Source organism: Bombyx mandarina, chromosome 06 (genome assembly GCF_030267445.1).
Source record: "Bombyx mandarina strain Sakado chromosome 06, ASM3026744v2".
Lineage (NCBI taxonomy): Eukaryota > Metazoa > Arthropoda > Insecta > Lepidoptera > Bombycidae > Bombyx > Bombyx mandarina.
In genome coordinates, this window is record NC_143213.1 from 13,321,804 (window position 1) to 13,344,014 (window position 22,211).

General features: G+C 35.6%; 2 protein-coding genes and 2 long non-coding RNA genes across 5 annotated transcripts in view; 2 read left to right on the top strand and 2 right to left on the bottom strand.

Moving 5' to 3' along the window:
* Window positions 1-8: 8 nt before the first annotated feature.
* LOC114253063 (alpha-2-macroglobulin receptor-associated protein) lies at window positions 9-7,104 on the bottom strand. Of its 2 annotated transcripts, none has more exons than XM_028187821.2 (7): window positions 6,777-7,104; window positions 5,724-5,933; window positions 4,662-4,872; window positions 3,585-3,740; window positions 2,444-2,541; window positions 1,286-1,375; window positions 9-483 (listed from the first exon to the last, which is right to left on the bottom strand). In XM_028187821.2, the coding sequence occupies exons 1-7, from the start codon at window positions 6,978-6,980 to the stop codon at window positions 352-354; spliced, it is 1,101 nt and encodes a 366-aa protein (XP_028043622.2). In that variant the 5' UTR covers window positions 6,981-7,104; the 3' UTR covers window positions 9-351. The 2 variants fall into 2 exon arrangements, with proteins under 2 accessions (XP_028043622.2, XP_028043623.2); XM_028187822.2 differs by having other exon boundaries at window positions 1,316-1,375; window positions 6,777-7,103.
* Window positions 7,105-8,221: 1,117 nt separating this feature from the next.
* On the top strand, window positions 8,222-9,293 carry LOC149502849 (uncharacterized). Its single transcript, XR_016323237.1, has 2 exons — window positions 8,222-8,605; window positions 8,786-9,293. It is a non-coding gene; the product is annotated as an uncharacterized LOC149502849 (long non-coding RNA).
* LOC149502850 (uncharacterized) lies at window positions 9,294-10,013 on the bottom strand. Its single transcript, XR_016323236.1, has 2 exons — window positions 9,728-10,013; window positions 9,294-9,398 (listed from the first exon to the last, which is right to left on the bottom strand). It is a non-coding gene; the product is annotated as an uncharacterized LOC149502850 (long non-coding RNA).
* A 1,121-nt stretch (window positions 10,014-11,134) lies between these two features.
* LOC114253106 (E3 ubiquitin-protein ligase RNF19B) overlaps window positions 11,135-22,211 on the top strand; it is an 81,976-nt gene continuing 70,899 nt past the window's right edge. Inside the window, exon 1 of the mRNA XM_028187868.2 lies at window positions 11,135-11,800. Coding sequence (XP_028043669.1) covers window positions 11,656-11,800 — 145 coding nt within the window. The 5' untranslated portion in view covers window positions 11,135-11,655. The remainder of the gene's footprint in view (window positions 11,801-22,211) is intronic.

The following is a 22,211-nucleotide window of genomic DNA, read 5'->3' on the forward strand; positions in this document are numbered from 1 at the left end:
AAGGCGAATTTCAGTAACAAATTTATTCGAGATTAATTTTTACATAACAAAAATAAAATTGATTGATGTCAGTCATTTAAAAAATGAACTCTATTTACAAAATTTTGATCATCATTAACGAAATGTATACTTCTGTTTGGCACTGGACATAACCATTTTCTAGACAATGGTATTCAATTTTAATCTCATTTTAAAAGCGTACAAATAGCAAATGTTCAATTTATTTTCATCTATAATAGCCAAAAGATTCCTTCTCAGCGTATTTAACGTAGGAAATGCTAAATTACCAGTAATTTTATGATTTGCTTAACAGTCATCGATGATGGTAAATAATGGAAAAAGCTCTCAAATTTACAATTCAGTGTGTCGTTCTAATATTCTGGTTTCGATATCTGCGTGCATCTTCTCAACCTTCCTGGAGTGCTTCTTGATGGTCTGCTCCTGGTCTTCGAAGTGGTTCATCTTTTCACCAGCTCCGGCCACCTGTATTACAAAAATAATTTATATGTAAATGTTTAGAACTCTTTATTTTCACAAAAAGAAATCAACTATCACATAATTTCGAGGGACATGGAAGACAGCAGGTCTATTAAATTAGTGATCCCCGTCGCTCGTGGACAGTGTCAATGTCAATGAAAGATCCAGGGTGTATTATTGTTAACGTCATTAAACAAAGAAACCTAATAGCCAAAGTTTTAAGCATCTTCCTGTTTACACCAAATCGTTAAGGCATAGATGTAATTAGAGCATTGGACAGAATCCTTTTGGATAGAATTCTCTTATAAAAATATGTTTCAACTTTTTCTATAATATTAATACAAAAGAAAAGGAAAAACAAAAGTGTTCGCGTTTTGATGTCCATGGCCTCAAGTTACACAAAAGCTCGAACTGTGAGCTAGTTTGCAGTATGCTTTACACAAAAGTGCAGCAATAAAATATGATTATTACCAGTCACACAGTAATGACTGCAAACGCGTAATGAACAACACAGCAACTTTCTCCCACAGAACACGTAAACACATGTATCTAGATAATCACATATAATTAATTAAATGTAAAAAAAAGTTTTATATAGTATTTAAGTATTTAACATAATTCATTATAATGTCAGACAGAGCAAATGGCGCGACATGTTTAAACGCATTGAGAACACTCTCATGACCTTCGGAAGAATAAAAGAAGTTACTAAGTCTAAAACTCAAATGCTCAAATATAATTCGAAAATACCAATGTTTTCAAAAAGAACACGAGAGAATAGAAAAAAAAATAGAACAAAAATAAAAACCTTAGTATTGTACTTCTCGCTATTGCTTACATGGTCAGCTTGTAGGTGACGCAGCTTCAGCAGTCTCGACTCGTAGTGCTGGAGTTCGACCTGATCACCAAGTGTATATTCAAAGAAAAAGATAATCTAGACATTTTAAAGCAGTAGGTACTAATATAAAACTAACGAAGTCAAGGTTTGAAGTCGTGGCCTAAAGTATAAGAGACCGGGTGCTTTTGTATCGAGCGATTCGACTGTCCAATGGTCGTATGCCGCAGGCAAGTACCAATAATTTGCATAATTACTGGTCGACGTCTTGTTAGTCCGCACGGGTGGGTACCACCAACCTGTCTATTTCTGCCGTCAAACTGTAAAGCTGTTCGGTTTGAAGGGTGGGGGCAGCCGTTATACTGTAAACACTAAGACTTAGAACTGATGTCTCAAAGTGGGTGGCGGCATTGACGTGATTGATGTTTATGAGCTCCGATAACCTCTTAACACAAGGTGGGTCAATATTCCGATATCTCGTCCACCAAATATACGAATAAAAAATTTATAAAAAAAATTGGGACTTTTACGCATTCCACCAACTAACATCGGAACAGAGTTTAATTCAGTTACCTAAATTTACTGCACTGTCACGTATCACCGGGTTCTGGAATTAACACCCCTAGGTCTCGAACAGGTAGGTTTTGAAAATCTACTAGGTAGAAATCGTCGTGGCCTAAAGTATAAGACGTCCGGTGCATTTGTATGTAGCGATGCACCGGTGTTCGAATCCCGCAGGCGGGTACCAATTTTTCTAATGAAATACGTACTTAACAAATGTTCACGATTGACTTCCACAGTGAAGAAATAACACCTTGTACTAAAAATCAAACCCGCAAAATTGTAATTAGCGTAACTACTTACTGGTGGTAGGACCTCTTGAGTCCACACGGGTAGGTAACACCGCTCTGCCGTGAAGCAGTAATGCGTTTCGGTTTGAAGGGTGGGGCAGCCGATGTAACTATACTGAGATCTTAGAACTTACATCTCAAGGTGGGTGGCGCATTTACGCTGTAGATGTCTATGGGCTCCGGTAACCACTTAACACCAGGTGGGCCGCGAGCACATACGCAAACCTAAGCAATAAAAATAAAAGTACCCGAGATGAAAACAACCAGGGGCTTAGCTTACCTTTAGTGACGCTAGCTCATCCACGGTAAAGTTTGCGGCAGCTGCCATTCGCCACAGACCTTGCACTTTGGGTTCTATAAATTCTTTGTTGTATGGACCTTTGAACAATAATCGAGAAATTATGTAGAACCTTTAAATCCTATGAGTGTGATGGAGTCACAGCCGATGTTGAAAAGGCAGTACCTACTTTCCTATAGTAACTTGAAAGAAAAACAACATTGATTTTGTAAATTATTCAGAAACATCGCTAATTCGATATCTTCGTGAAGACGCAATTGAGCAAACACAAAACTCGAAGACAACGACCTCAGTGGGGTGACATCTAGTAGCCCCGCCCGCGGTCTGGCAAGAACTTCGACGCCGTGTAAAGACAATTTTTAATTACTTTATTTAATTTCAAAAATCAACCACGCTCATATACAACGTGTTACAAAACAACCCGTAAAACATATAATTAATTAACAAAGCTAAAAATTTTTTCATCCCTAGGAGGCTGTCATGTCAAGGAACCAGATTATTTAACAGAAAGGCCTACAGAACTATTTTACCTACTAATTGTCTATTTTATTGTTTTCTATTTTTTATTCATAAATGTTTGCTACCTCAGTACAAGAATGTCATTATACTCAAGTACTGACTTCAAAAAAGGTCAAATTTGAAAAAAAAAAATTGTATTTTTCAAATTTTCTAATTAATATCCTACAACTGTTTCTAGTAGAAATGTAGGTACATTCTGCGTAGTTTACGCTTTGATTTTACTGAAATAGGGTTTGAACATCAGTGAATGTAATAATACTTTTATATTTTTTTGGGGTATGTTATACAGCGTTACTATGGTTCTTAAATATTGTGAATGGACTCGTTGTAAGACCCTATTTAACCTCCTTTCGGCTTTACGGGTAGTTTTGTAACATCCTGTATAAGCATTCGCGACTCATAAGCACTATGAAAAGGTAAAATTGAAACTTTTAAACGCAATGAAAGTATTTTTAGATTGGATTTAAATGACTTGATTATTTTGTATAATTTCTTCTCATACAAGCCACTAAATTTTGACGCCTTTGATATTCCTCGTTTGATGAAGAATTATCAATTCATAGTGCTGAAGAAATATGTTGAAATACTATAGCTTCCAAAGTACCTTTAGCAGTAATCCTCTGTAGTTTGTCATATCCTTCTCTCAAATCTCTGTGCTTTTCTCTAATCATATTGGCCTGATGAAGATAATCCTTTGTTATTTCATTGTTCTGCTCGGAAATTTCATTGAACTTGTCTATTTCATCATCATTTACAACATCTGGAATAAGATTACACACATTCTTAATTATCATGGTGCAGTAGTAAATGATAAACAAAAGCCGTTTTTTTTTTCTACCTAAGCTGATAGCTGAGCCTTGAGAGGCTATTTCAGCGTAACCTTAACTAGTAGGTGAGCTCACGGGGCTCAAACCTGACGACGTTGCTAACATGAACCCTAGCAAGAGCCGTGCTTAGCAGAATCTACCACTGGATCGGAAACGCGACCCACTGAGAAGATCCGGCGAGAAACTCAGTGGGCTGTGTCTGTGGGTTAATTTACTCGTCGAGCCCTTTGTCGCAAGCGATGGTTTCGAGGAGAACGATGACCGGTGCTTGAGTTACCTAAAAGCACCGTTAGTGGCTCGGGAAGATCGGGAGGATCCGAAATGACGTGTTTTGGGCGACGTCGACTGCTTTCTATTCTGTCCGCAGGATCGGGAATGAGGCCGTTTATAAATACATTTAACATTAATGTTATTGATGATTGATGAAGAGTATTGTGTTATTGTAAAAGACATTAATCTAGATATTCACAATCGAGTTCCGTACATTGTAACTTTTGTAATCATAAAGCAGTAAATAATCAGATATTAAGATCTGGATGTAACAGTGGCAGTCATGATAAACCTGCTATGTTACCAATCGAACTAAAATTGTCAGGCTGAGTCAGATACTCTGGTGTAAACCTTAAATCCTGGAAAATCTAAATAAAAGAAAACCCTGACATACATAATAGTACATTGTGCACCAAGGGAGCAAAGTAGGACATTTCCTCCCGCATGTAAAATTGACAAAATTGCCGTGGCAAACATGCGGGATGAGATGTTCTACTTTTTTCCTAGTCATTATTTGCTTGTTGGTGGTACTGGAGTGTAGTATAGAAATTAAGCTAAGAGATAATTAACAAAATGCTACAAACTCTTGTATCCATCCTTTTTTCCATTATCCAACTCTCCAAGTAATTCATAGTATTGATCAATTTTCTCCTGATGATGCAAAAATTCTTCCTTGAGAGCTGATAACTCTTCAGCAGTAAAACCTGAAAACTCAGCCTTGGACCACAGCATGTTCAACTTTTTATCCTTGAAAATACTCCTATTTATGTGATCATCCATTGCAGAATTAAATGCCTGAGGGTTCAAAATATAACACAATTTAAAAAAATAGTAATCTAGAGGTAATATTGTACATGGAACGACATGGTAAGAAAATAGTTTGCTATTTTACTCTGGGAATACATTACATTAATGACGACAATACAAAGAAGTTAAATTAATCACCCTATGGCTGGAAGATCTGTAAAATGAATATAACAGTTCATTTTTAAAATGGTCAATATGTTGTTTTTTTAAGGAGGCTGAACTTAGAGACCATTTGGTATTATTACTGGAGCCTAGGGACATCACAACTGAATGCCACCTATCATAAAACATGGGATTCATAATCTTGACAAAGGTTGATTGACTTATAATATCTGAGTCATCTATTATCAAAGGCGGCAATCTGTACATTTGGACAAAAAATTTTTATTGATATGTCAATACAGATTTATTTGAATATAATCGTCTCCTTCAAAGAATACGGTTCAAAACCTGCATTAAATAAAGGTTAATAGTTAACCTGTTATTTATCTAAGATGTCGTTCCGAAGAGTTTTGTGACTGCCAATGGAATACAAAGTCAATAATTCGTTTTTCTGATTTACCAATCATTGTCCAAAAGTCAGATTGCCGCCTTTGATAATAGTCGACTCATCTCTCGTATGTAGTGAAATTAGTAACTAGAAAAAATTGTGCAGGCTTACAGTTCTAGATCCAATTATACAAAATCAAAGATATTTGTTTTCAAGTTATACCTAAATAATATTCTTGGGTGTTAAATCTGGATAGATATGTAACAATGCTATTAATAAATTAATTCTTTCTTTCTTTCTTCTTTAGAAATAAAGTTCAAATAAAACCAAGGTATTAAGTTATACTAACTGGGTGATCTTTTTGTCTATCTGCCTTAGGATCAAAATGCTCCAATAGACCATAGACAGACATGATGTTACTGAGTTTTCTTCTCAGTTCTGCTTCTTTTAAACCTTCTTTGTCACCCCCATCACTTTTAAACCGTTTGTATGTAATTTCTTCTTTATCATGCAGCATCAGATCACTGTAGAGTGACTTCAATTTCGGTTCTGTAAGGCGCTGGAAATATTTTTCTATCATTAGTAATAATATAAATGAAATGAGAGGATGAAGGGTTTAGGTAACATTTTTAAGATTTTTGAGTTTTTACATTGAATGAAGGTGTAATGTGCTTATATACCATATTAGACCTTAAAAATTAGAGTTTAAAGACTATTTTTAGAAATTGCATGTAATGAAGGAGTTGTGTACAAAGAAAAAGTACAAGTAACAAAAGTTTGTTGCCAGTTTTCTCAAAATTAACAAATTGTATCATATCCGCTTCATTAACTCTTGTCCTCAAATGATCTTTACATATTCAGAATAGTTATAAAGGCCTTAAACTAAAAATAGTGGATTTATATCAATTTTCTAGTTTGTAGTAAGGATTGTCATAATCAAAGGATGAACTAAATAGATTTAAAAAAGAAGTAACCTAGATCGCACACAACTATCTAGCTTCAAACTTATTCCTAGTGGTATAGGAACCAGAGACTGATGACCATTCTTATAAATGCTTAAATAAATTTATAGATATTAAACACCCATTTAATGCTTAAACCTTTACTATTATACTATATGGACAAAGACAAAAGAGGTCAGTGACCTTTCACTCCTTTGTTTCTGAATCTGTTTTCTTCTTTTTCTGTTTACTAACTTTTGCAAGCTTTAGTGTATTGATGAAAAATTGGAAAAAAATTCTATTACAATAAAAAATGTGTAACAGATTGAGCACTGTTATTAGAATATTTAAAACAATGCTATTCAATCATTGTAATTTAAAAATATTTTTATACCAGTAGGTATAGAAAACCATGTACACGGGTAACACATACATTTAACTTTACCGTTGGGTTTCCTTACCTGTTGAGCTTTAGTCCATAAAAGATTTAATTTGTTCATCCTGAAAGGTTTTTCAAGAGTTCTAAAATCTACTTTTGCATCATCATTCTTCTCATTTGCCGAACGTGTATATTTATTTTCGCAAACAATGCCAGACATCAGTAGTGATATAAATACAAAAATCATTAAATGGGTGTTCATGGTGAAAACTTTATGAAGGTACATAAATAAACTTTGCTATTTTAATCAATTTCATAAATGTATCGTAATTATTTTCTTCTTTCTATGAAAACTTAGATTAAAACCATAGATTTTTTTTGGTACAATTTTTCCTTATTATGAAAGGCAAAGGGATCTAAGCCCATACAACCATACACTTATGATTAAAACAAAACATAGAGATCATAAAATATACACCTAATATATTATAGAAATTCAGCATACTGCATAGATTTTTTTAAGGAATTTTATAACCTGGTAAACTTTAGGTAAATTCTTATTTTAATCTTAATGAAAACCTTTTTGTATATGAAAAATGATATTATAAAATGAAATGAGATGAGATGATATAGGATGAAATATAACATCAGTAAAATTTTACTGGTGGTAGGACCTCTTGTGAGTCCGCGCGGGTGGGTACCACCACCCCACCTATTTCTGCCGTGAAGCAGTAATGCGTTTCGGTTTGAAAGGTGGGGCAGCCGTTGTAACTAAACTTGAGACCTTAGAACTTATATCTCAAGGTGGGTGGCGCATTTACTTTGTGGATGTCTATGGGCTCCAGTAACCACTTAACATCAGGTGGGCTGTGAGCTCGTCCACCCATCTAAGCAATAAAAACAAAAAAAAATGTTGGTTGTCATTGCCTGAGACTTTTTCAGTGGACTTTTTGGAGGATGTAACTATACCAAGACCTTAGTACTTATATCTGAAGGTGGGTGGCGTATTTACGTTGTAGATGTATATGGGCTTCAGTAACCACTTAACACCTAAAGGCCTAAAAGATGGCCTAAAGGATAAGACGTCCGGTGCATTCGTATCGAGCGATGCACCGGTGTTCGAATCTCGCTGGCGGGTACCAATTTTTCTAATGAAATACGTACTCAACAAATGTTCACGATTGACTTCCACGGTGAAGGAATAACATCGTGCAGTAAAAATCAAACCCGCAAAATTATAATTTGCGTAATTACTGGTGGTAGGACCTCTTGTGAGTCCGTACGGGTAGGTACCACCGCCCCGCCTATTTCTGCCGTGAAGCAGTAATGCGTTTCAGTTTGAAGGGTGGGGCAGCCGTTGTGACTATACTGAGACCTTAGAACTATATCTCAAGGTGTGTGGCGCATTTACGTTGTAGATGTCTATGGGCTCCAGTAACCACTTAACACCAGGTGGGCTGTGAGCTCGTCCACCCTCCTATGTAATAAAAAAAAAGGTGCGTGTACTTTTGTACGCGCGTAAGAAGTTATACTTAATTTTTATTAAATTTATTTCTTTTTTTTTTATTTAAATTTTAATCAGTTTGAAAAAAAATCGATTAAACAACATCCTCAAACACGCATATTGGACATCCCTTTTCTTGACATCGTATAAATGGGGTTGGCCGGTTAAAGCTTTTCTCAGATGTCGCCAGCGTAGCTTGTTCCCTTGTCACAGAGAGCCGCCATTTTGTGTGTTTTGCGTTCGTGATATTTCGGCATTTTGTGACTTTGATACGGTTCTTATTACTTTCTAAGTAGTGCTAAACAGTTTTACAACATGTATTCCAACTGGATAGTTAAAGAATTAAAGGAGGAGTTGAGAAAACGTGTTGCATCTTTACGAAGAAAAAAAGTGGATTTTGTCGAAAGGTACAATGTTGATGTTTTATTTTAACTTAGAAAACTTCTCTCAAACGTTTCCGGTAGCTATTATAATAATAATATTAAATTGTGTACCTTAGGAACTTTATTCCTTGTAGCATGTGCAAAAAGAATTGCTCATATTACACACATTACCTACCAACTAATGTATTATTTTGCTTTTTTCAGATTAGAGCTACATGACCAAAATTTTAATTTTGAAACAAAATGAAAAAAATGCTCTAGCAAAATATGCTAATATATATGATTTGCTAGTGGAACCATGTGGCATTTTCAATAGCCAAGAGCGCCCATATCTTGCTGCATCTCCTGATGGCGTGTTGGGCGAAGAAGCTATAATTGAAGTGAAATGTCCATACGCTAGCAGAAAACATGAAATAAATATAACAACGGTGCCTTACTTAGAACAATGTAACGGGATATTGTCTCAAAAAAAAACCTGCCCATATTATTATCAAATCCAAGGACAGTTATACTGCTCAGGCAAAACATACTGCAACTTGGTCATTTACACCTACAAGGACATCAGTGATTTATGTTGAAAAAGACAATAATTTTATAAATAATATGTTAAATAAATTAGATATCTTTTATGAAAATATTTTCAAAGAAGCATTGTATGAAAAACATCTGTATTATAACTATACACACTTGTCGAAATAAAAAATCAGGAATATTTTTAATTATTTTTATTGACAATTCCTTCTCTAATATTACATAAGTAACTTCTCTACTTTTTGTTTCTTCAGAAACTGGTTTCATATTCCATGATGTTTGACACCTACAACACAAAGAATAACATTTAAATATACTATCACAAGGAAACCTGACCATAGTTTCAAAATATTTGTTATTGCAATGGATGCAGCGATTTAGATAGAACTTTCAATAGTAACAGCTGTTAATGAACAACAGCTCATGAGGAATGTGTTTCCTCCAGTCTGATTTTGTGTTTGTTAAAAGGTTCCTTACAGCATAAATCTACTTGCAAAATTTGTTAGCAACTAATAGTATGCCTAACTAATTATTATTGGATTTTTTTAATAAGAGAACAAAGATGTGTGCTACACTTAGTCATGCATTATAAATATTTGATAGAAAGAAGCATACCTGTGTATTTACTAATGTTTTCATAGTCAGATTCCACAAAGTGTTTACGACATAACCTCGAACTTTTTGTGGGAGTACTTTTTTCGCGTCAAATGGCCTTTAACCACAGTCTTCTAATTTTCTTGTCCTTCGGGAATTGATGTACTCCAATTTCTGAGCATATTGGTACAAAACAACGCGTCATTGTGCTTAAAATAATTTTTAATCAAAAATTCCAATACAAATATTGAATGTTATGGGAACAATGCACACCAGCGCCACTTTGACAGTTGCCAACCCCATTCGGTAATTCTCCATAGACCTATATAGGTTTCCTACTTCATTGTAATTCTCGGTACGGTTCGGAAAGTTCACCCGCGGCTATATTCAGACTCGCCAAGTTACGTCGGTCGTATTGTAATGAGCGATTTAGTGGGCAAATTCATTCTGTTAATTTTGTGTCACAGTGCGCGCGCATCGTAAAATTTCACTCTCATAAATTTTTCATAACGCGTCTAAAGAAGTATAACTTCAATAAATAAAAAGGTAACTTCAATTACGATCAGACGAAGACCTGAGTTTGGACCTGTTCATAATATTTAGTACATAATGTTTAGTAGATCGAAATTATATAAACTAATTATATGTTGAATGGATAAAATGAAGTTAAAATCCGTATTAATATTGAATTCAAATCTATTAAATTTAATAAAATAAAATAAATGTAAGTACCAAAGTATTATTTAACAAACTTATTTCAAATTTGACAAATGTTCTTCCTTAAGAATTCTACAGAATTGAATGTGTGGGAGAGTGTAGGCGTACCTACTACCACGTCCAATATTCATTGCCCAGTCCTATAGCTTCTGGCAGAAAAACAGAGAGCCCACCCGTCAAATGTTCACTGTCAATCGTGAACATTTGACGAGTTCGTATTCCAAATTGCCAGCTGACTGACAAAACCGGCTCATGCGCAATGTAGGCGTGAGGTGATGGTTTGCTTATTAGATATAAAATAATTAATAATTGGGAATTTAATTGTTTTTATGATCAAACAATCACCAATAGTTATCGAACAAACGATAATTGATCAAAATTAATTAATCTGAGCGATAAAAATAAAGATAACTAGTAAAAGGGGCCAACTTAAGGGTGATCATAAATAAATAAAAGACGAACAAACAATTTTTACATTCGAACATTAACGAACAAATGACGGACAAACAATTGAAAATTTAAAAAATCCGAAAATAAAAAAAAAGGGGCCAAAGTCAGTGAGCCGTAGACATCTAATGTTTTATTTTTAATTACTCTGTGGAGAATTTGACATTGTCATACTGTGACATTCACAGAGTATCTCACTAGATACTGATGATGACACATTTTATGTAGCTACTTGATCTGTGCACCCAGGTAAAGTCCTAAAGTTAGACGAAGGTTCAAACTGTAAGTTATTGGTAGTCTGTGAGTTGCTGTAGAGTGAAGTAGGCACCTACCTACATAGGTGTTAGGGCTCATGTAAGACAAACCCGGTTTTACTTGTTAAAATTTTGTTCACAATGTCTATTTTGATCAAACAGTCCTGGATTTTTTATTTTAAAAGTATCGTCAAAAGTCGTTGAAACCGTGGCAATAATCTTATTTAGTCCTATGTGTTCGTGCATAATGGGAGTTGACTGATTCCTCCCCACCGGAGAGTGCATCAAAATTCACATCACGGACGCTGCACAAACTAGCTTCTCAGTATCTGAACTTTCTCTAGTTCATGCTTTGTGGGACTGTTACTCAACGCGTTGTTGTGCAAAGATAATTTTGCAAGCTGATGATCACAAACGGCCAGACGAGACGACCTAGACGCTGCTGTCGTTAGTGTGTGAATAGTGCGAGTCGAGGACAGTAGTGCGTCGATTGGATGCGTCTTCGTGTGTAATGTGTATTGTTTTATTGTGATGGTTGAACGCGAAGGATCTCGTCGCGGAAGCGGCAGTGGCGGTGGCGGAGGCTGCGGCTGGGGCAGCGGCGTGCTCCGACGGCTGTCGTTGCGAACCTTATTGCTCGATAGCCCCCTCGTGGGAAGAAGGCTCGCACATTCCGGTATGATTATTTATTAAAAATATTTTCACATCATCATTTTATTGTATTGGCATTTGTACTGTGCATTGAACACAATAACAAAACTTTAGTTAAGGTAGATGAATAAAATAACAAAAACGAATTAGAATCCCAATGAACTAAATACTGTATAGATCCTTTGTAGTCTAAATACTAAATCTACATTATTTTAGAAGTAATGTTATTTTCGGTTAGTAACTAAGAACTTACATTTTTGCTCAATCTTATTGAATTCATAAGGCAGTCTTGACTATTGTTTCTATTAAAAATAAGAAGAGATTTTTTGCTCCAACTAGTGACATATTTCTGGTATTCCCATTTTACAGATCTCGCATCTGATGAAAACAAATGTTAAAATTTGTAGAATATTCAATTTTAATGGCAACCAATCAATGCATAATGCAATTAATTTAAATACATATTGCATTGTATTTTTATTACTAGTAGATAATGTAATAAAAAATGGAAAGTGTCCAGAGATTTTTTGATTTTGCATTCCATAATAAGTAAAACATACAAAAACATACAATGTGCTGCCCTGTGAAACAGTAGCACATTGTATGTTTTTGTGTGAAACAGGCCAGTTTTTATTTTTTCACTATATAGCTTGTGACTACATCATTCTTCTTACACTTGATTGCTATTCTTGCTATTTTATTCTTTTGCATATAAAAAGTATTCTTTATTTATAAAGTTCAAGTTGGCCTTATTAAATAATGTTTTTTTTAGTGCCACTGTACAATAAAGAGATCTTGTGCTACTATAATAAAAAAGATAGTAAAACCTAATCAAGTGATAAAAAAAAGAAATATTAGCCTTATTGTTTTTTAGTAAGTAATAAGCGTAATTATTATCTTATCATGTTTATCTAAGTGATACATCAATTATGTAGGTTTCTAGTTAATTATTAATAATTTTACTGAAACTCTGTATACTGTAAAGATGTTGCATGAAACAGAAAGTCATAGTCAAGTCATGATTGTTCAAATTTGTATGTATATTTTTATAAAAATCTATATTTAAGTTATTTGTGTATGTATTATATGTGTATGTGTGGTTGTATGTATATATATTTCAATCGATAGGTATACCATTTCCAAGTGATTCTTCTCCACTTGATGGTTTTCTGGAAGAGATTGCTCTTAGTGATAAGACCAACAATTGTACTTTTTTTTGTATGTAATGTTTCATGTTCTTTATTTTTTTGATGTACAATAAAGAATACTCTCTCTTTCTCTCAAAGTCCTATACTTATTACTTAATAGAATTATAAAAATAATATTTATAATATAATTTTCAGTATAAAAATCTGAATTTTTGTTGCTTATGAATTAAGTTCGCTTTTAATTAGTATTGAGTGGTGAGGCAATATCAGTTATTGCTCCATGGCCTAAAGATAAGTAACTAACATAATTTGGGAGGCTTTAATGGTCTTCTATGCTCAGTAATGTTTTCTTCAAAGATGTTGGCACATAAGAATGCTATAGCTTCTTAAAACTTTCTTCTCTGTTATAGTCATATGTTAATAAACCATGTGAACCTCTGGCCTTAGTGTGAGGCTTGAGTCTTAATGGAAAATACTAATGCTGAATTCATCACTAAGTTCCACCACACTGTATACATATAAATGCACAATAAACAAACTCTATTGTTTATCCAGAAGTCATTGTAATTTACTATTTATCTGCTAAATTAAATTTACAATTGTTAATTACCCAAACTATATAAAGTTATCACTGTACATAAATAGGCACAGTGTACAAAGAATTATTTGGAATTCAAAATGAACGAAGAAAGATTGTGGTTACTATTAATGGTTTGTAGTTAATAAATTTATTTTCTAAATGCATAGGTGGATGAATGAGCTCATGGCCCATCTTGCGTGAAGTGGTTAGCAGTGCCAACTGAATGAGCTCACAGCCCACCTGGTGTTAAGTGGTTACTGGAGCCCATAGACATCTACAACGCAAAAGCGCCACCCACCTTGAGACATAAGTTCTAAGGTCTCAGTATAGTTACAACGGCTACCCCACCCTTCAAAACGAAACGCATTACTGCTTCACGGCAGAAATAGGCGGGGTGGTGGTACCTACCCGTGCGGACTCACAAGATGTCCTACCACCAGTAAAATGTGAACGCCACCTACTTTGAACATGAGGTCGAAATCTTGTATCGTATCATGGCAGCCCCACCATCCATCATATATAAAGTAACATTGCTTACATATTTCATATGATCACCATAGGATATTATAGCAAATACCAGCAAATACCAGATACCAGCAAAAGTATACGGAGATATCTAAAAAGATCTCAATAAAACATTGATTGAATGACTGACCAATAATTTTTACGACCGTAACCAATTGAGATGTTGATACTGGAGATTCGAATCTCGCAGGTCAATGCTGCGACTTATTAATTCTCGGTTTTTAAGAGAATGACCTCAACGTTTATTACGAAATGGCGTTAAGTCCGAAAGTGTCATTGTCTTGTTTTTGCGTGAACTTTTCAGTATAGGAAGGGTACGTGGATTTTGTCTTAGTAATGGGATCCCTAAAATTTGTTTTGGTAAATTGAAATTTAGTTTAATTCAATCATTTTATAATTCGATTTTCAGAAAAGTTTGTTTTTTCTGATTATTTCGTTTGATTCAATGAATCGTAAATGTTCTATATCACTACATAGTATAAAACAAAGTCGCTTTCTCTGTCCCTATATCTGTCTGTCCCTATGTATGCTTAAATCTTTAAAACTACGCAACGGATTTTGATGCGGTTTTTTTTAATAGATAAGAGTGATTGACGAGGAAGGTTTATATGTATAATAACACCCATTAAATAGTGGAGAAATCAATAATAAATTACAGTTTCCGAAGCGAAGCGAGGGCGGGTCGCTAGTACATAATAGAAGAGTGCTTAGTGATGTCACCTAAAAACGTGATCAGTCGTAGTATTATTTCGCCTTCTCAGTTGTAAGAGCATCTGCCCACTAGAAAGAGAGACCCGTGTTAGCATATAATATTTTTTTAAATATAAATTTGGCCTAGATGAGTGAACGATCCCACAGCCACAGGACAGTGTTAAGTGGTAACTGGAGCTTACGGATATTACTATCAATGCCGCCATCCGTCTTGAGATCGGAGGTCCAAACCTCAATAGAATGTCTCAATGTCCCACTCTTCAAAGAAATTTGCAGCGTGGTGGTTGCCTGCCCGTTGAGCTCACACGACGCCACTAGTAATTTTGAAAATTATGTTTTTTGCGGGTAGATGTCAAATACTTGTAGAATAAATACTTGTATATCTCTAAACGAATTGATACCTACCTTGAGATCTTCAAGTTCTAAGGTCTCAAGTATAGCTACAACGGCTGCCCCACCCTTCGAACCGAAACACATTACTGCTTCACGGCAGAAATAGGCAGGGTTGTGGTACCTACCCGCGTCCACTCACAAGAGGTCCTACCACCAGTAAATACCTTGCAAAAAACCTTCTCTGCTAGGAAACGATAACTAAGATAGCTAATAAATAATAAGGCGATCAGGTACGTTGCAATAATCGCGACTGACGCCGAACTCCTTGAGAATTCACCTTGAGGATTTTTTTTCTCTCTATGTATTGGTACTGGCTTCTCTGTCATCATTTATATAACTGTACCGAGAAGTGTGTAGGTATGTGTTGAGTAATGTAAAAAAATATTGTAAGCGGATATTATTAATTCCTGTATGTGGGTCGAGTGGCTCTTTGTTCGACATTGTTAAGCGAAGAGCATTCGAAATCGTAAAGAAAATATTTATGTATATTATTAATCCGTTACTTCGTCTACTGTACGTACGCCCACGTGTACTGATTTAGAAACTCTAATGAATGTCTTGTAAATGTAGTTTTTGTTAGATTTGTAATAGAGATAGACCTACGCTTCTTCTCAATCGTGAAACTGCAATCCGAATAGTTGACTGACTCAGTGGTGCAGTAGTTAGCGGTCCTGACTGTTGCGCCGAGGGTCGTGGGTTCGATTCCCGCATCAGGCAAACATTCGTGTGATGAACATGTTTGTTTGGTCTTTGTCTAGTCTGGGTGCTTATTATCTATATAATAATATGTATGTTTAAGCGTATATAAGTATGTCAATCTCTGGTACTCATAACACAGGGAATTCTAATTTGGGGCTGGATGCGTGATTTGTTCCCGGTTATTTATTTCATAATAGATTGTAAATTTTTTTTAAGGCCTAATGGTTTTTTTTACTTCAGAACTTGCACTTTGAGAACAGCTGTCGATATCTGCATGTTCTAAGGTTCTGATATGTCCTAGTGTCATGATATATCACAACAATAAATAATGAATAAATATTCCTCGCAATTTTAATGTTTAAGGATGATCAAAACAAAACTTAGTTAAATCGGCCGTCTGGTGTAGTGGTAAGTGACATGGTCACTACACAAGGGGGTCGCGGGTTCGAATCCCGCCAAGGGAAGATATTTGTATGATAAATATAAATGTATTTTCCAGGGTTATGGATGTATATTAAATATGTGTATGTGTATAATAAAAATCTTATATTTATTTCCGTTATCTGATGCCTGTAACAGAAGTTCTTTACGAACTTATTACGGGACCAGTTAACGTGGCGTGACTGTTAGTAAATATTTATTTATTATTAATATTAAATCTGTATGCTTAATGAATTAAATAAAAATCATGTTAAACAATCGCATTTAAAAGAACCGAGGTCGCATATACGAAATTTACAATAAATTAATAAACATAAAAATGTATATTAATATTCATGAGTTAATTTAAAAATTTAAAGTCATGTGCACATTTCGGAACTTCGCTTATGAATATATATGCATTGTGCAATTGATTTAAAATTATGTGAAATATTATTTATTATAAATGAAGAAAATCTATTTTTGGGATGGTATGGACATGTGATGAGACGAAATGAAAATGAGGTTGTTAAGAAAGTGTTAACTATGAATGTGGAAGGATTTAGAGGAAGAGGTAGACCTAAGAAGAAATGGATGGATTGTGTGAAAGACGTTATGGGTAGGAGGGAAGTGAGCGAAGAAATGGTATATGATAGAAGAGTATGGAAGGAGAAAACATGTTGCGCCGACCCCAGGAGAAGGGCAAGATAATGATGAAGAAAATCTATTTGATGGTCCAATGGAGATATAAACTCAAGGAAAATGGTCGTCAGACAGCCGCGGCCGATCCTAAAACTTATGCCGAACCCCAGCACAATGATCCAGCACAATAACATGCTACATTCTACGCCAATTCCACATTAGTGGGATAAGGGAAAAAATAAGAAAAAGATACTGAGAGTAGTTAAATGAAGCTGGAGCTCTCAAACAACCTCTAAAATAACAAAAAAAAGCAACTTCTACAAAATAAATGAGTAAGTATATCGCCAATGTAGTTTGCATTGCTTTGCGTTGTTTGCAATTAAGTGTGCATTATAATTAAGGATAACTCAAAAAGTACTGGTTAGATCTTGATAAAATTTACACCGGACCACATGAGATGAACCAACCGGCTTTCAAACAAAAAATAATCATCAAAATGGGTTCACCTAGAAAAAAGTTTTGGAAGTAGCACACCTAAAAATAATACATTGGAATTGAGCCTTTTTTGAAGTCGGTCAATAAGTACTGAAACAGATCGAAGAGAAAAATATTGATTACAAAATCGTAGGGATTTTTTTTTAGAAAATACAGACATTATTTAAATAAACACGCGTGCGCCAAACCTTCATGCGCATTTCCTGTCTTGAGCATTCGTCCGCAGGAAGAGAACAAGGTTTCTACCTACTTCGTAATATCATATACATCCTGCATAAAATGAAATTAAAAACTGCAATCGAATCTTTAGTTTTACCGTTAAATAGTAACAACAATTATATTTAAATAATGTAAATAAATAATAATAACTGGGAACAAATCACGCACGGTTATCCGGCCCCAATTTAGCATTCTCCTGTGTTATGGGTATCACAGACTGATAAGCATACTTGTATACGTTTAAATATACACATATATAGATAATAAACACCCAAAGAGCAAACAAAACTGATCATCACACAATTTTTGCCCGATGTGGGAATCGAACCCGCGACCCTCAGCGCAATGGTCAGGGCTGCTAACTGCTGCGCCACTGAATCAGTCGACCGTCATACTAAAATAAAGCGGTTTTTAAATGTGATAATAAGGTTGAGTCTTAGCGTTTTGTTGTGTTCTTTACGGTGACCGATCCGGTCTTATGCACATCCGGGCGGTAAGCATTAGACTTTGATTTTACTGCCATTGACGTGAGAATAAATTAACGATTTGTCTGCTATTTACTATAGGCACTGACTGAAGACTCAGAAAAAGTACCTTATATGAAAAATCGGGACCAGCACCAAAATACGTATTTGGGGGTAACGTTAAAGGAAAGATCTTCCACTGAGCGGGTGATATTGCTCGGTAGACCGGCGTTCCGAGTGTTATTGTTTAGAATTTGTATTTACATATATATACTTGCTTGTATATATATAACTAGTCAGGTCATAAGTATTGTCACACAGTAAAAACTTTTCTTTTAGAATGCTGGCCACAAAAACGTTTATTGAATTCGAATTTCGAATTGTTCATGAAAATAAAAATGTATACTTTTAGAATTTTACTCATTTTTTAAATATGGAGTGGACGCTTAAAGAAGACCGTGTTGCAGTTATTGCGTTGCATCGTTGCGGTTACGCGCCAATTCAAATTTTTAACATACTGAAAAATTTTAATATAACCAAAAGATTCCTTTATCGTACCATTAAACGATACAATGAAGACTCTAGTGTAGATGACAGGTCAAGAAGTGGTCGCCCTCGGTCTGTTAGGACTCCAGCAGTGATAAAAGCTGTGAAGGCGCGAATTCAAAGAAATCCCAAACGTAAGCAGAAACTGTTGGCCCTTCAGATGGGGTTAAGCAGAACCACGGTGAAAATGGTGTTAAATGAAGACTTAGGGCTTCGGGCATATCGAAAAAAAACAGGACATCGTTTGAATGCTCGTCTAATGGACCTGAGACTGAAGAGATGCCGCGCTTTGTTGAAGCGGTACGCGGGAAAAAAATATCGGGAAATTCTTTTTTCGGATGAAAAAATTTTTACCGTAGAAGAGAGCTACAACAAACAAAATGATAAGGTGTACCCACACAGTAGTGAAGAAGCGAGCAACCGTATTCCGCGTGTCCAACGAGGTCATTTTCCATCCTCGCACATGGTATGGTTGGGAGTTTCTTATTGGGGCTTAACAGAGGTACATTTTTGTGAGAAAGGTGTAAAAACGAATGCAATTGTGTATCAAAATACAGTCTTGACGAATCTTGTGGAACCTGTTTCTCATACCATGTTCAATAACAGGCACTGGGTATTCCAACAAGATTCGGCGCCAGCTCATAGAGCGAAGAGCACACAAGACTGGCTGGCGGCGCGTGAAATCGACTTCATCCGGCACGAAGACTGGCCCTCCTCCAGTCCAGATTTGAATCCGTTAGATTACAAGATATGGCAACACTTGGAGGAAAAGGCGTGCTCAAAGCCTCATCCCAATTTGGAGTCACTCAAGACTTCCTTGATTAAGGCAGCCGCCGATATTGACATGGACCTCGATCGTGCTGCGATAGACGACTGGCCGCGCAGATTGAAGGCCTGTACTTAAAATCACGGAGGTCATTTTGAATAAACTTTAGTGGCATAAGAATCTAGGTTTTGTTAAGTTCATTTTGGTATATGAATGGTTACATAATGAATAAACTTGTTTCAATTATTTTACATTAAACATGTGACATAATTTATGACCTGACTAGGTACAAGCCTATCTTGAAAATGTCAATAGCGAATATCTTTTTTTATTTATTGCTTAGATGGGTGGACGAGCACACACCCCACCTGCTTTTAAATGGTTACTGGAGCCCATAGACATCTACAACGTAAATGCGCCACCCACCTCGAGATATAAGTTCTAAGGTCTCAGTATAGTTACAACGGCTACCCCACCCTTCGAACCGAGACGCATTATTGCTTCACGGCAGAAATAGGCGGGATGGTATGGTAGGTAGTATCTTGTGTTCTATGAAAGCTACCGCCACAGGTATATTGCAGTTGTTGAGGCGTCATAATAGTATTAAGCTTAAATGTATAATAATAGTAGTACATAGTTTATAACGCCAGAGCCTGCGGAGCATTCATTATGACGCATTGAATGATATCGTTTTTGCACAAAACACATTGCTTTTAGCAGTTAGGAGCATATCAACTATTCTGTTCGTACATATATTGGTAAAATTAAAACTCTGTTCACGCGACCCTTTAGTTTTTTTTATTCAACCAATGATCTTGATTTTAAATTTTATTTTTTTGTTTTTTATCCGAACACGAACACTGTTGTACACCAGTCAGTACTGAACTAGACGAACGAAGTGATCGAACTTACAATTTTCATGCTCACGAAGAATTAAAATCTACACTGTAAAAACATAAATCTTTCACAGTCACACACACACACGAGCATAAAAATGTAATTTACGCGAACCGATTATTGATTCGCGTTTCTTAAAAACCTTCGAGAACGTGTCAAACTCGAGTTCTTAATTTCAAATAGTAATCCGGACTTAAGGATCGAGCGATAAGCGTATAAATCGAATTCAACTTTGCATATAAATGCATGTAAAGTATTATTAATCGGAACCAGAGTCCAAAGAAAACAAGATAGAAGAAACATAATTACTAAAAAAGGTTATAAAATAAAGGAATTTGCAATAGGTAAAAGAAAATACTTGGACCCTCAAGAAAGCCTATCGTCAACGCATCGAAGCGTTTGAGATTTGGCGCTGTTGGAGGAAAATGCTCGGGATTTATTGGAAAACTGAACAAACGCCTCCATACTTATCGAGCGTAAAATTCCGATGCAGCTCAGCAATATATGTGCGCGGAGGATTTTTGAGTTATCAGGACACGTTGTCAGAAAGATAGGTGACAATTTAAAAAATCTGCTGGTAACAGGCAAGCTTTGCGGAAGAGAGAGACAAAAATCTAATGTGCCGGTCGGAAAAGATACGTTCTACTTTCAACACCTCAATCCACGATGCTATCTGTGCACCCGAGGATTTGCAAAGATGTCACAGAACAACGAGAAAATGTTATTAATATTATTAATAAAGGCCCCGACTCTCACCATTAATGATAATCGACGCAAGTAGAAGAATAAAAGAAAAAAATATAAACTGTAAAATGCCAACATATTATATTCTAAAAATGTCTTCGGACTAGTTAAGTTTTTCTTTTCGCGCAAAATTTCCTCGTAACGTTTCAGTGGCTTGTTTGTCTCTCGTTTTGTAGTAAAGTCGCGTTTTTCATTGAATTTTTATTTGACACGATGGAGTTCCGTTTTGTTTGAAATTGCATATTTTCAATCAGAATTGCATAACATTTCAATTGATTGATTACATACCCACACACACGGCCATACCATAAAAGTAGCATGCTCCGTATGTGACGGCCATTGTAATCCCATAACTGCCTCTTACGCAACCGATCGCATGAAGTTTTGTATGCTCAGGACCGTTCGCTGTTGTTTATTATTATTTACATCGTTTTAACCCTTGTGTGCTTTGCCCTTTGTTTGTCACACAGTTGCTTTGTAAGAAAAAAAAAAGTTCTGTATAATTTTAGAATGATCATGTGAAGGAGAATTGGAACACCCTTCGTCAACACGAATAGGCAACTAGATAAGTTAAGCAAGAATACGCTGGATGTAGACCGCTCGAGTGTATCTAAGTCTGACGGTTTCTATTGGAAACCTATGTACGGAAAAGTCCTGACTAAAAATATTAATACATAGTAGGCGAGGAGCTTACGGTTGTCCTAGTGCTAAGTGCTTGCCGAAGTCTTGCCCCCGAACACTTGTTAACAACCAATATGATGTATACAAAATATCGAAAAATATGTGTGTCATGTCCGAAATCAGGCTTGTTTTGAACCTGATTTTCTGAAATATGCGGTCGAAAGACCTTTACCATTCAAGATCGTCTATTCGTTATACATAATTCTTCGTCATACATAGCTTCAGAACCGTCATGTGGATCGATTGTAATGTGGACTAATCTGAAAACAGCAATGGCCCGAAGGCGTGTTCGAAGAAATTCACAACCATAGCGTAAGCACCAAATTTTTATTTACGATTACAATTTGTAATCGCTATGCTCATGCTACTAAGAAGTGCACTTTGTGAAAGTAAGGGGCCGTCCGACATTCATTAGCGTATTTTGATTGCCGATAACCTCAAGAGAACCGCGGTAATGTTAATGCTTTCAAGTAATTCGATATTTCAATTTACTTAAACTCGAACAA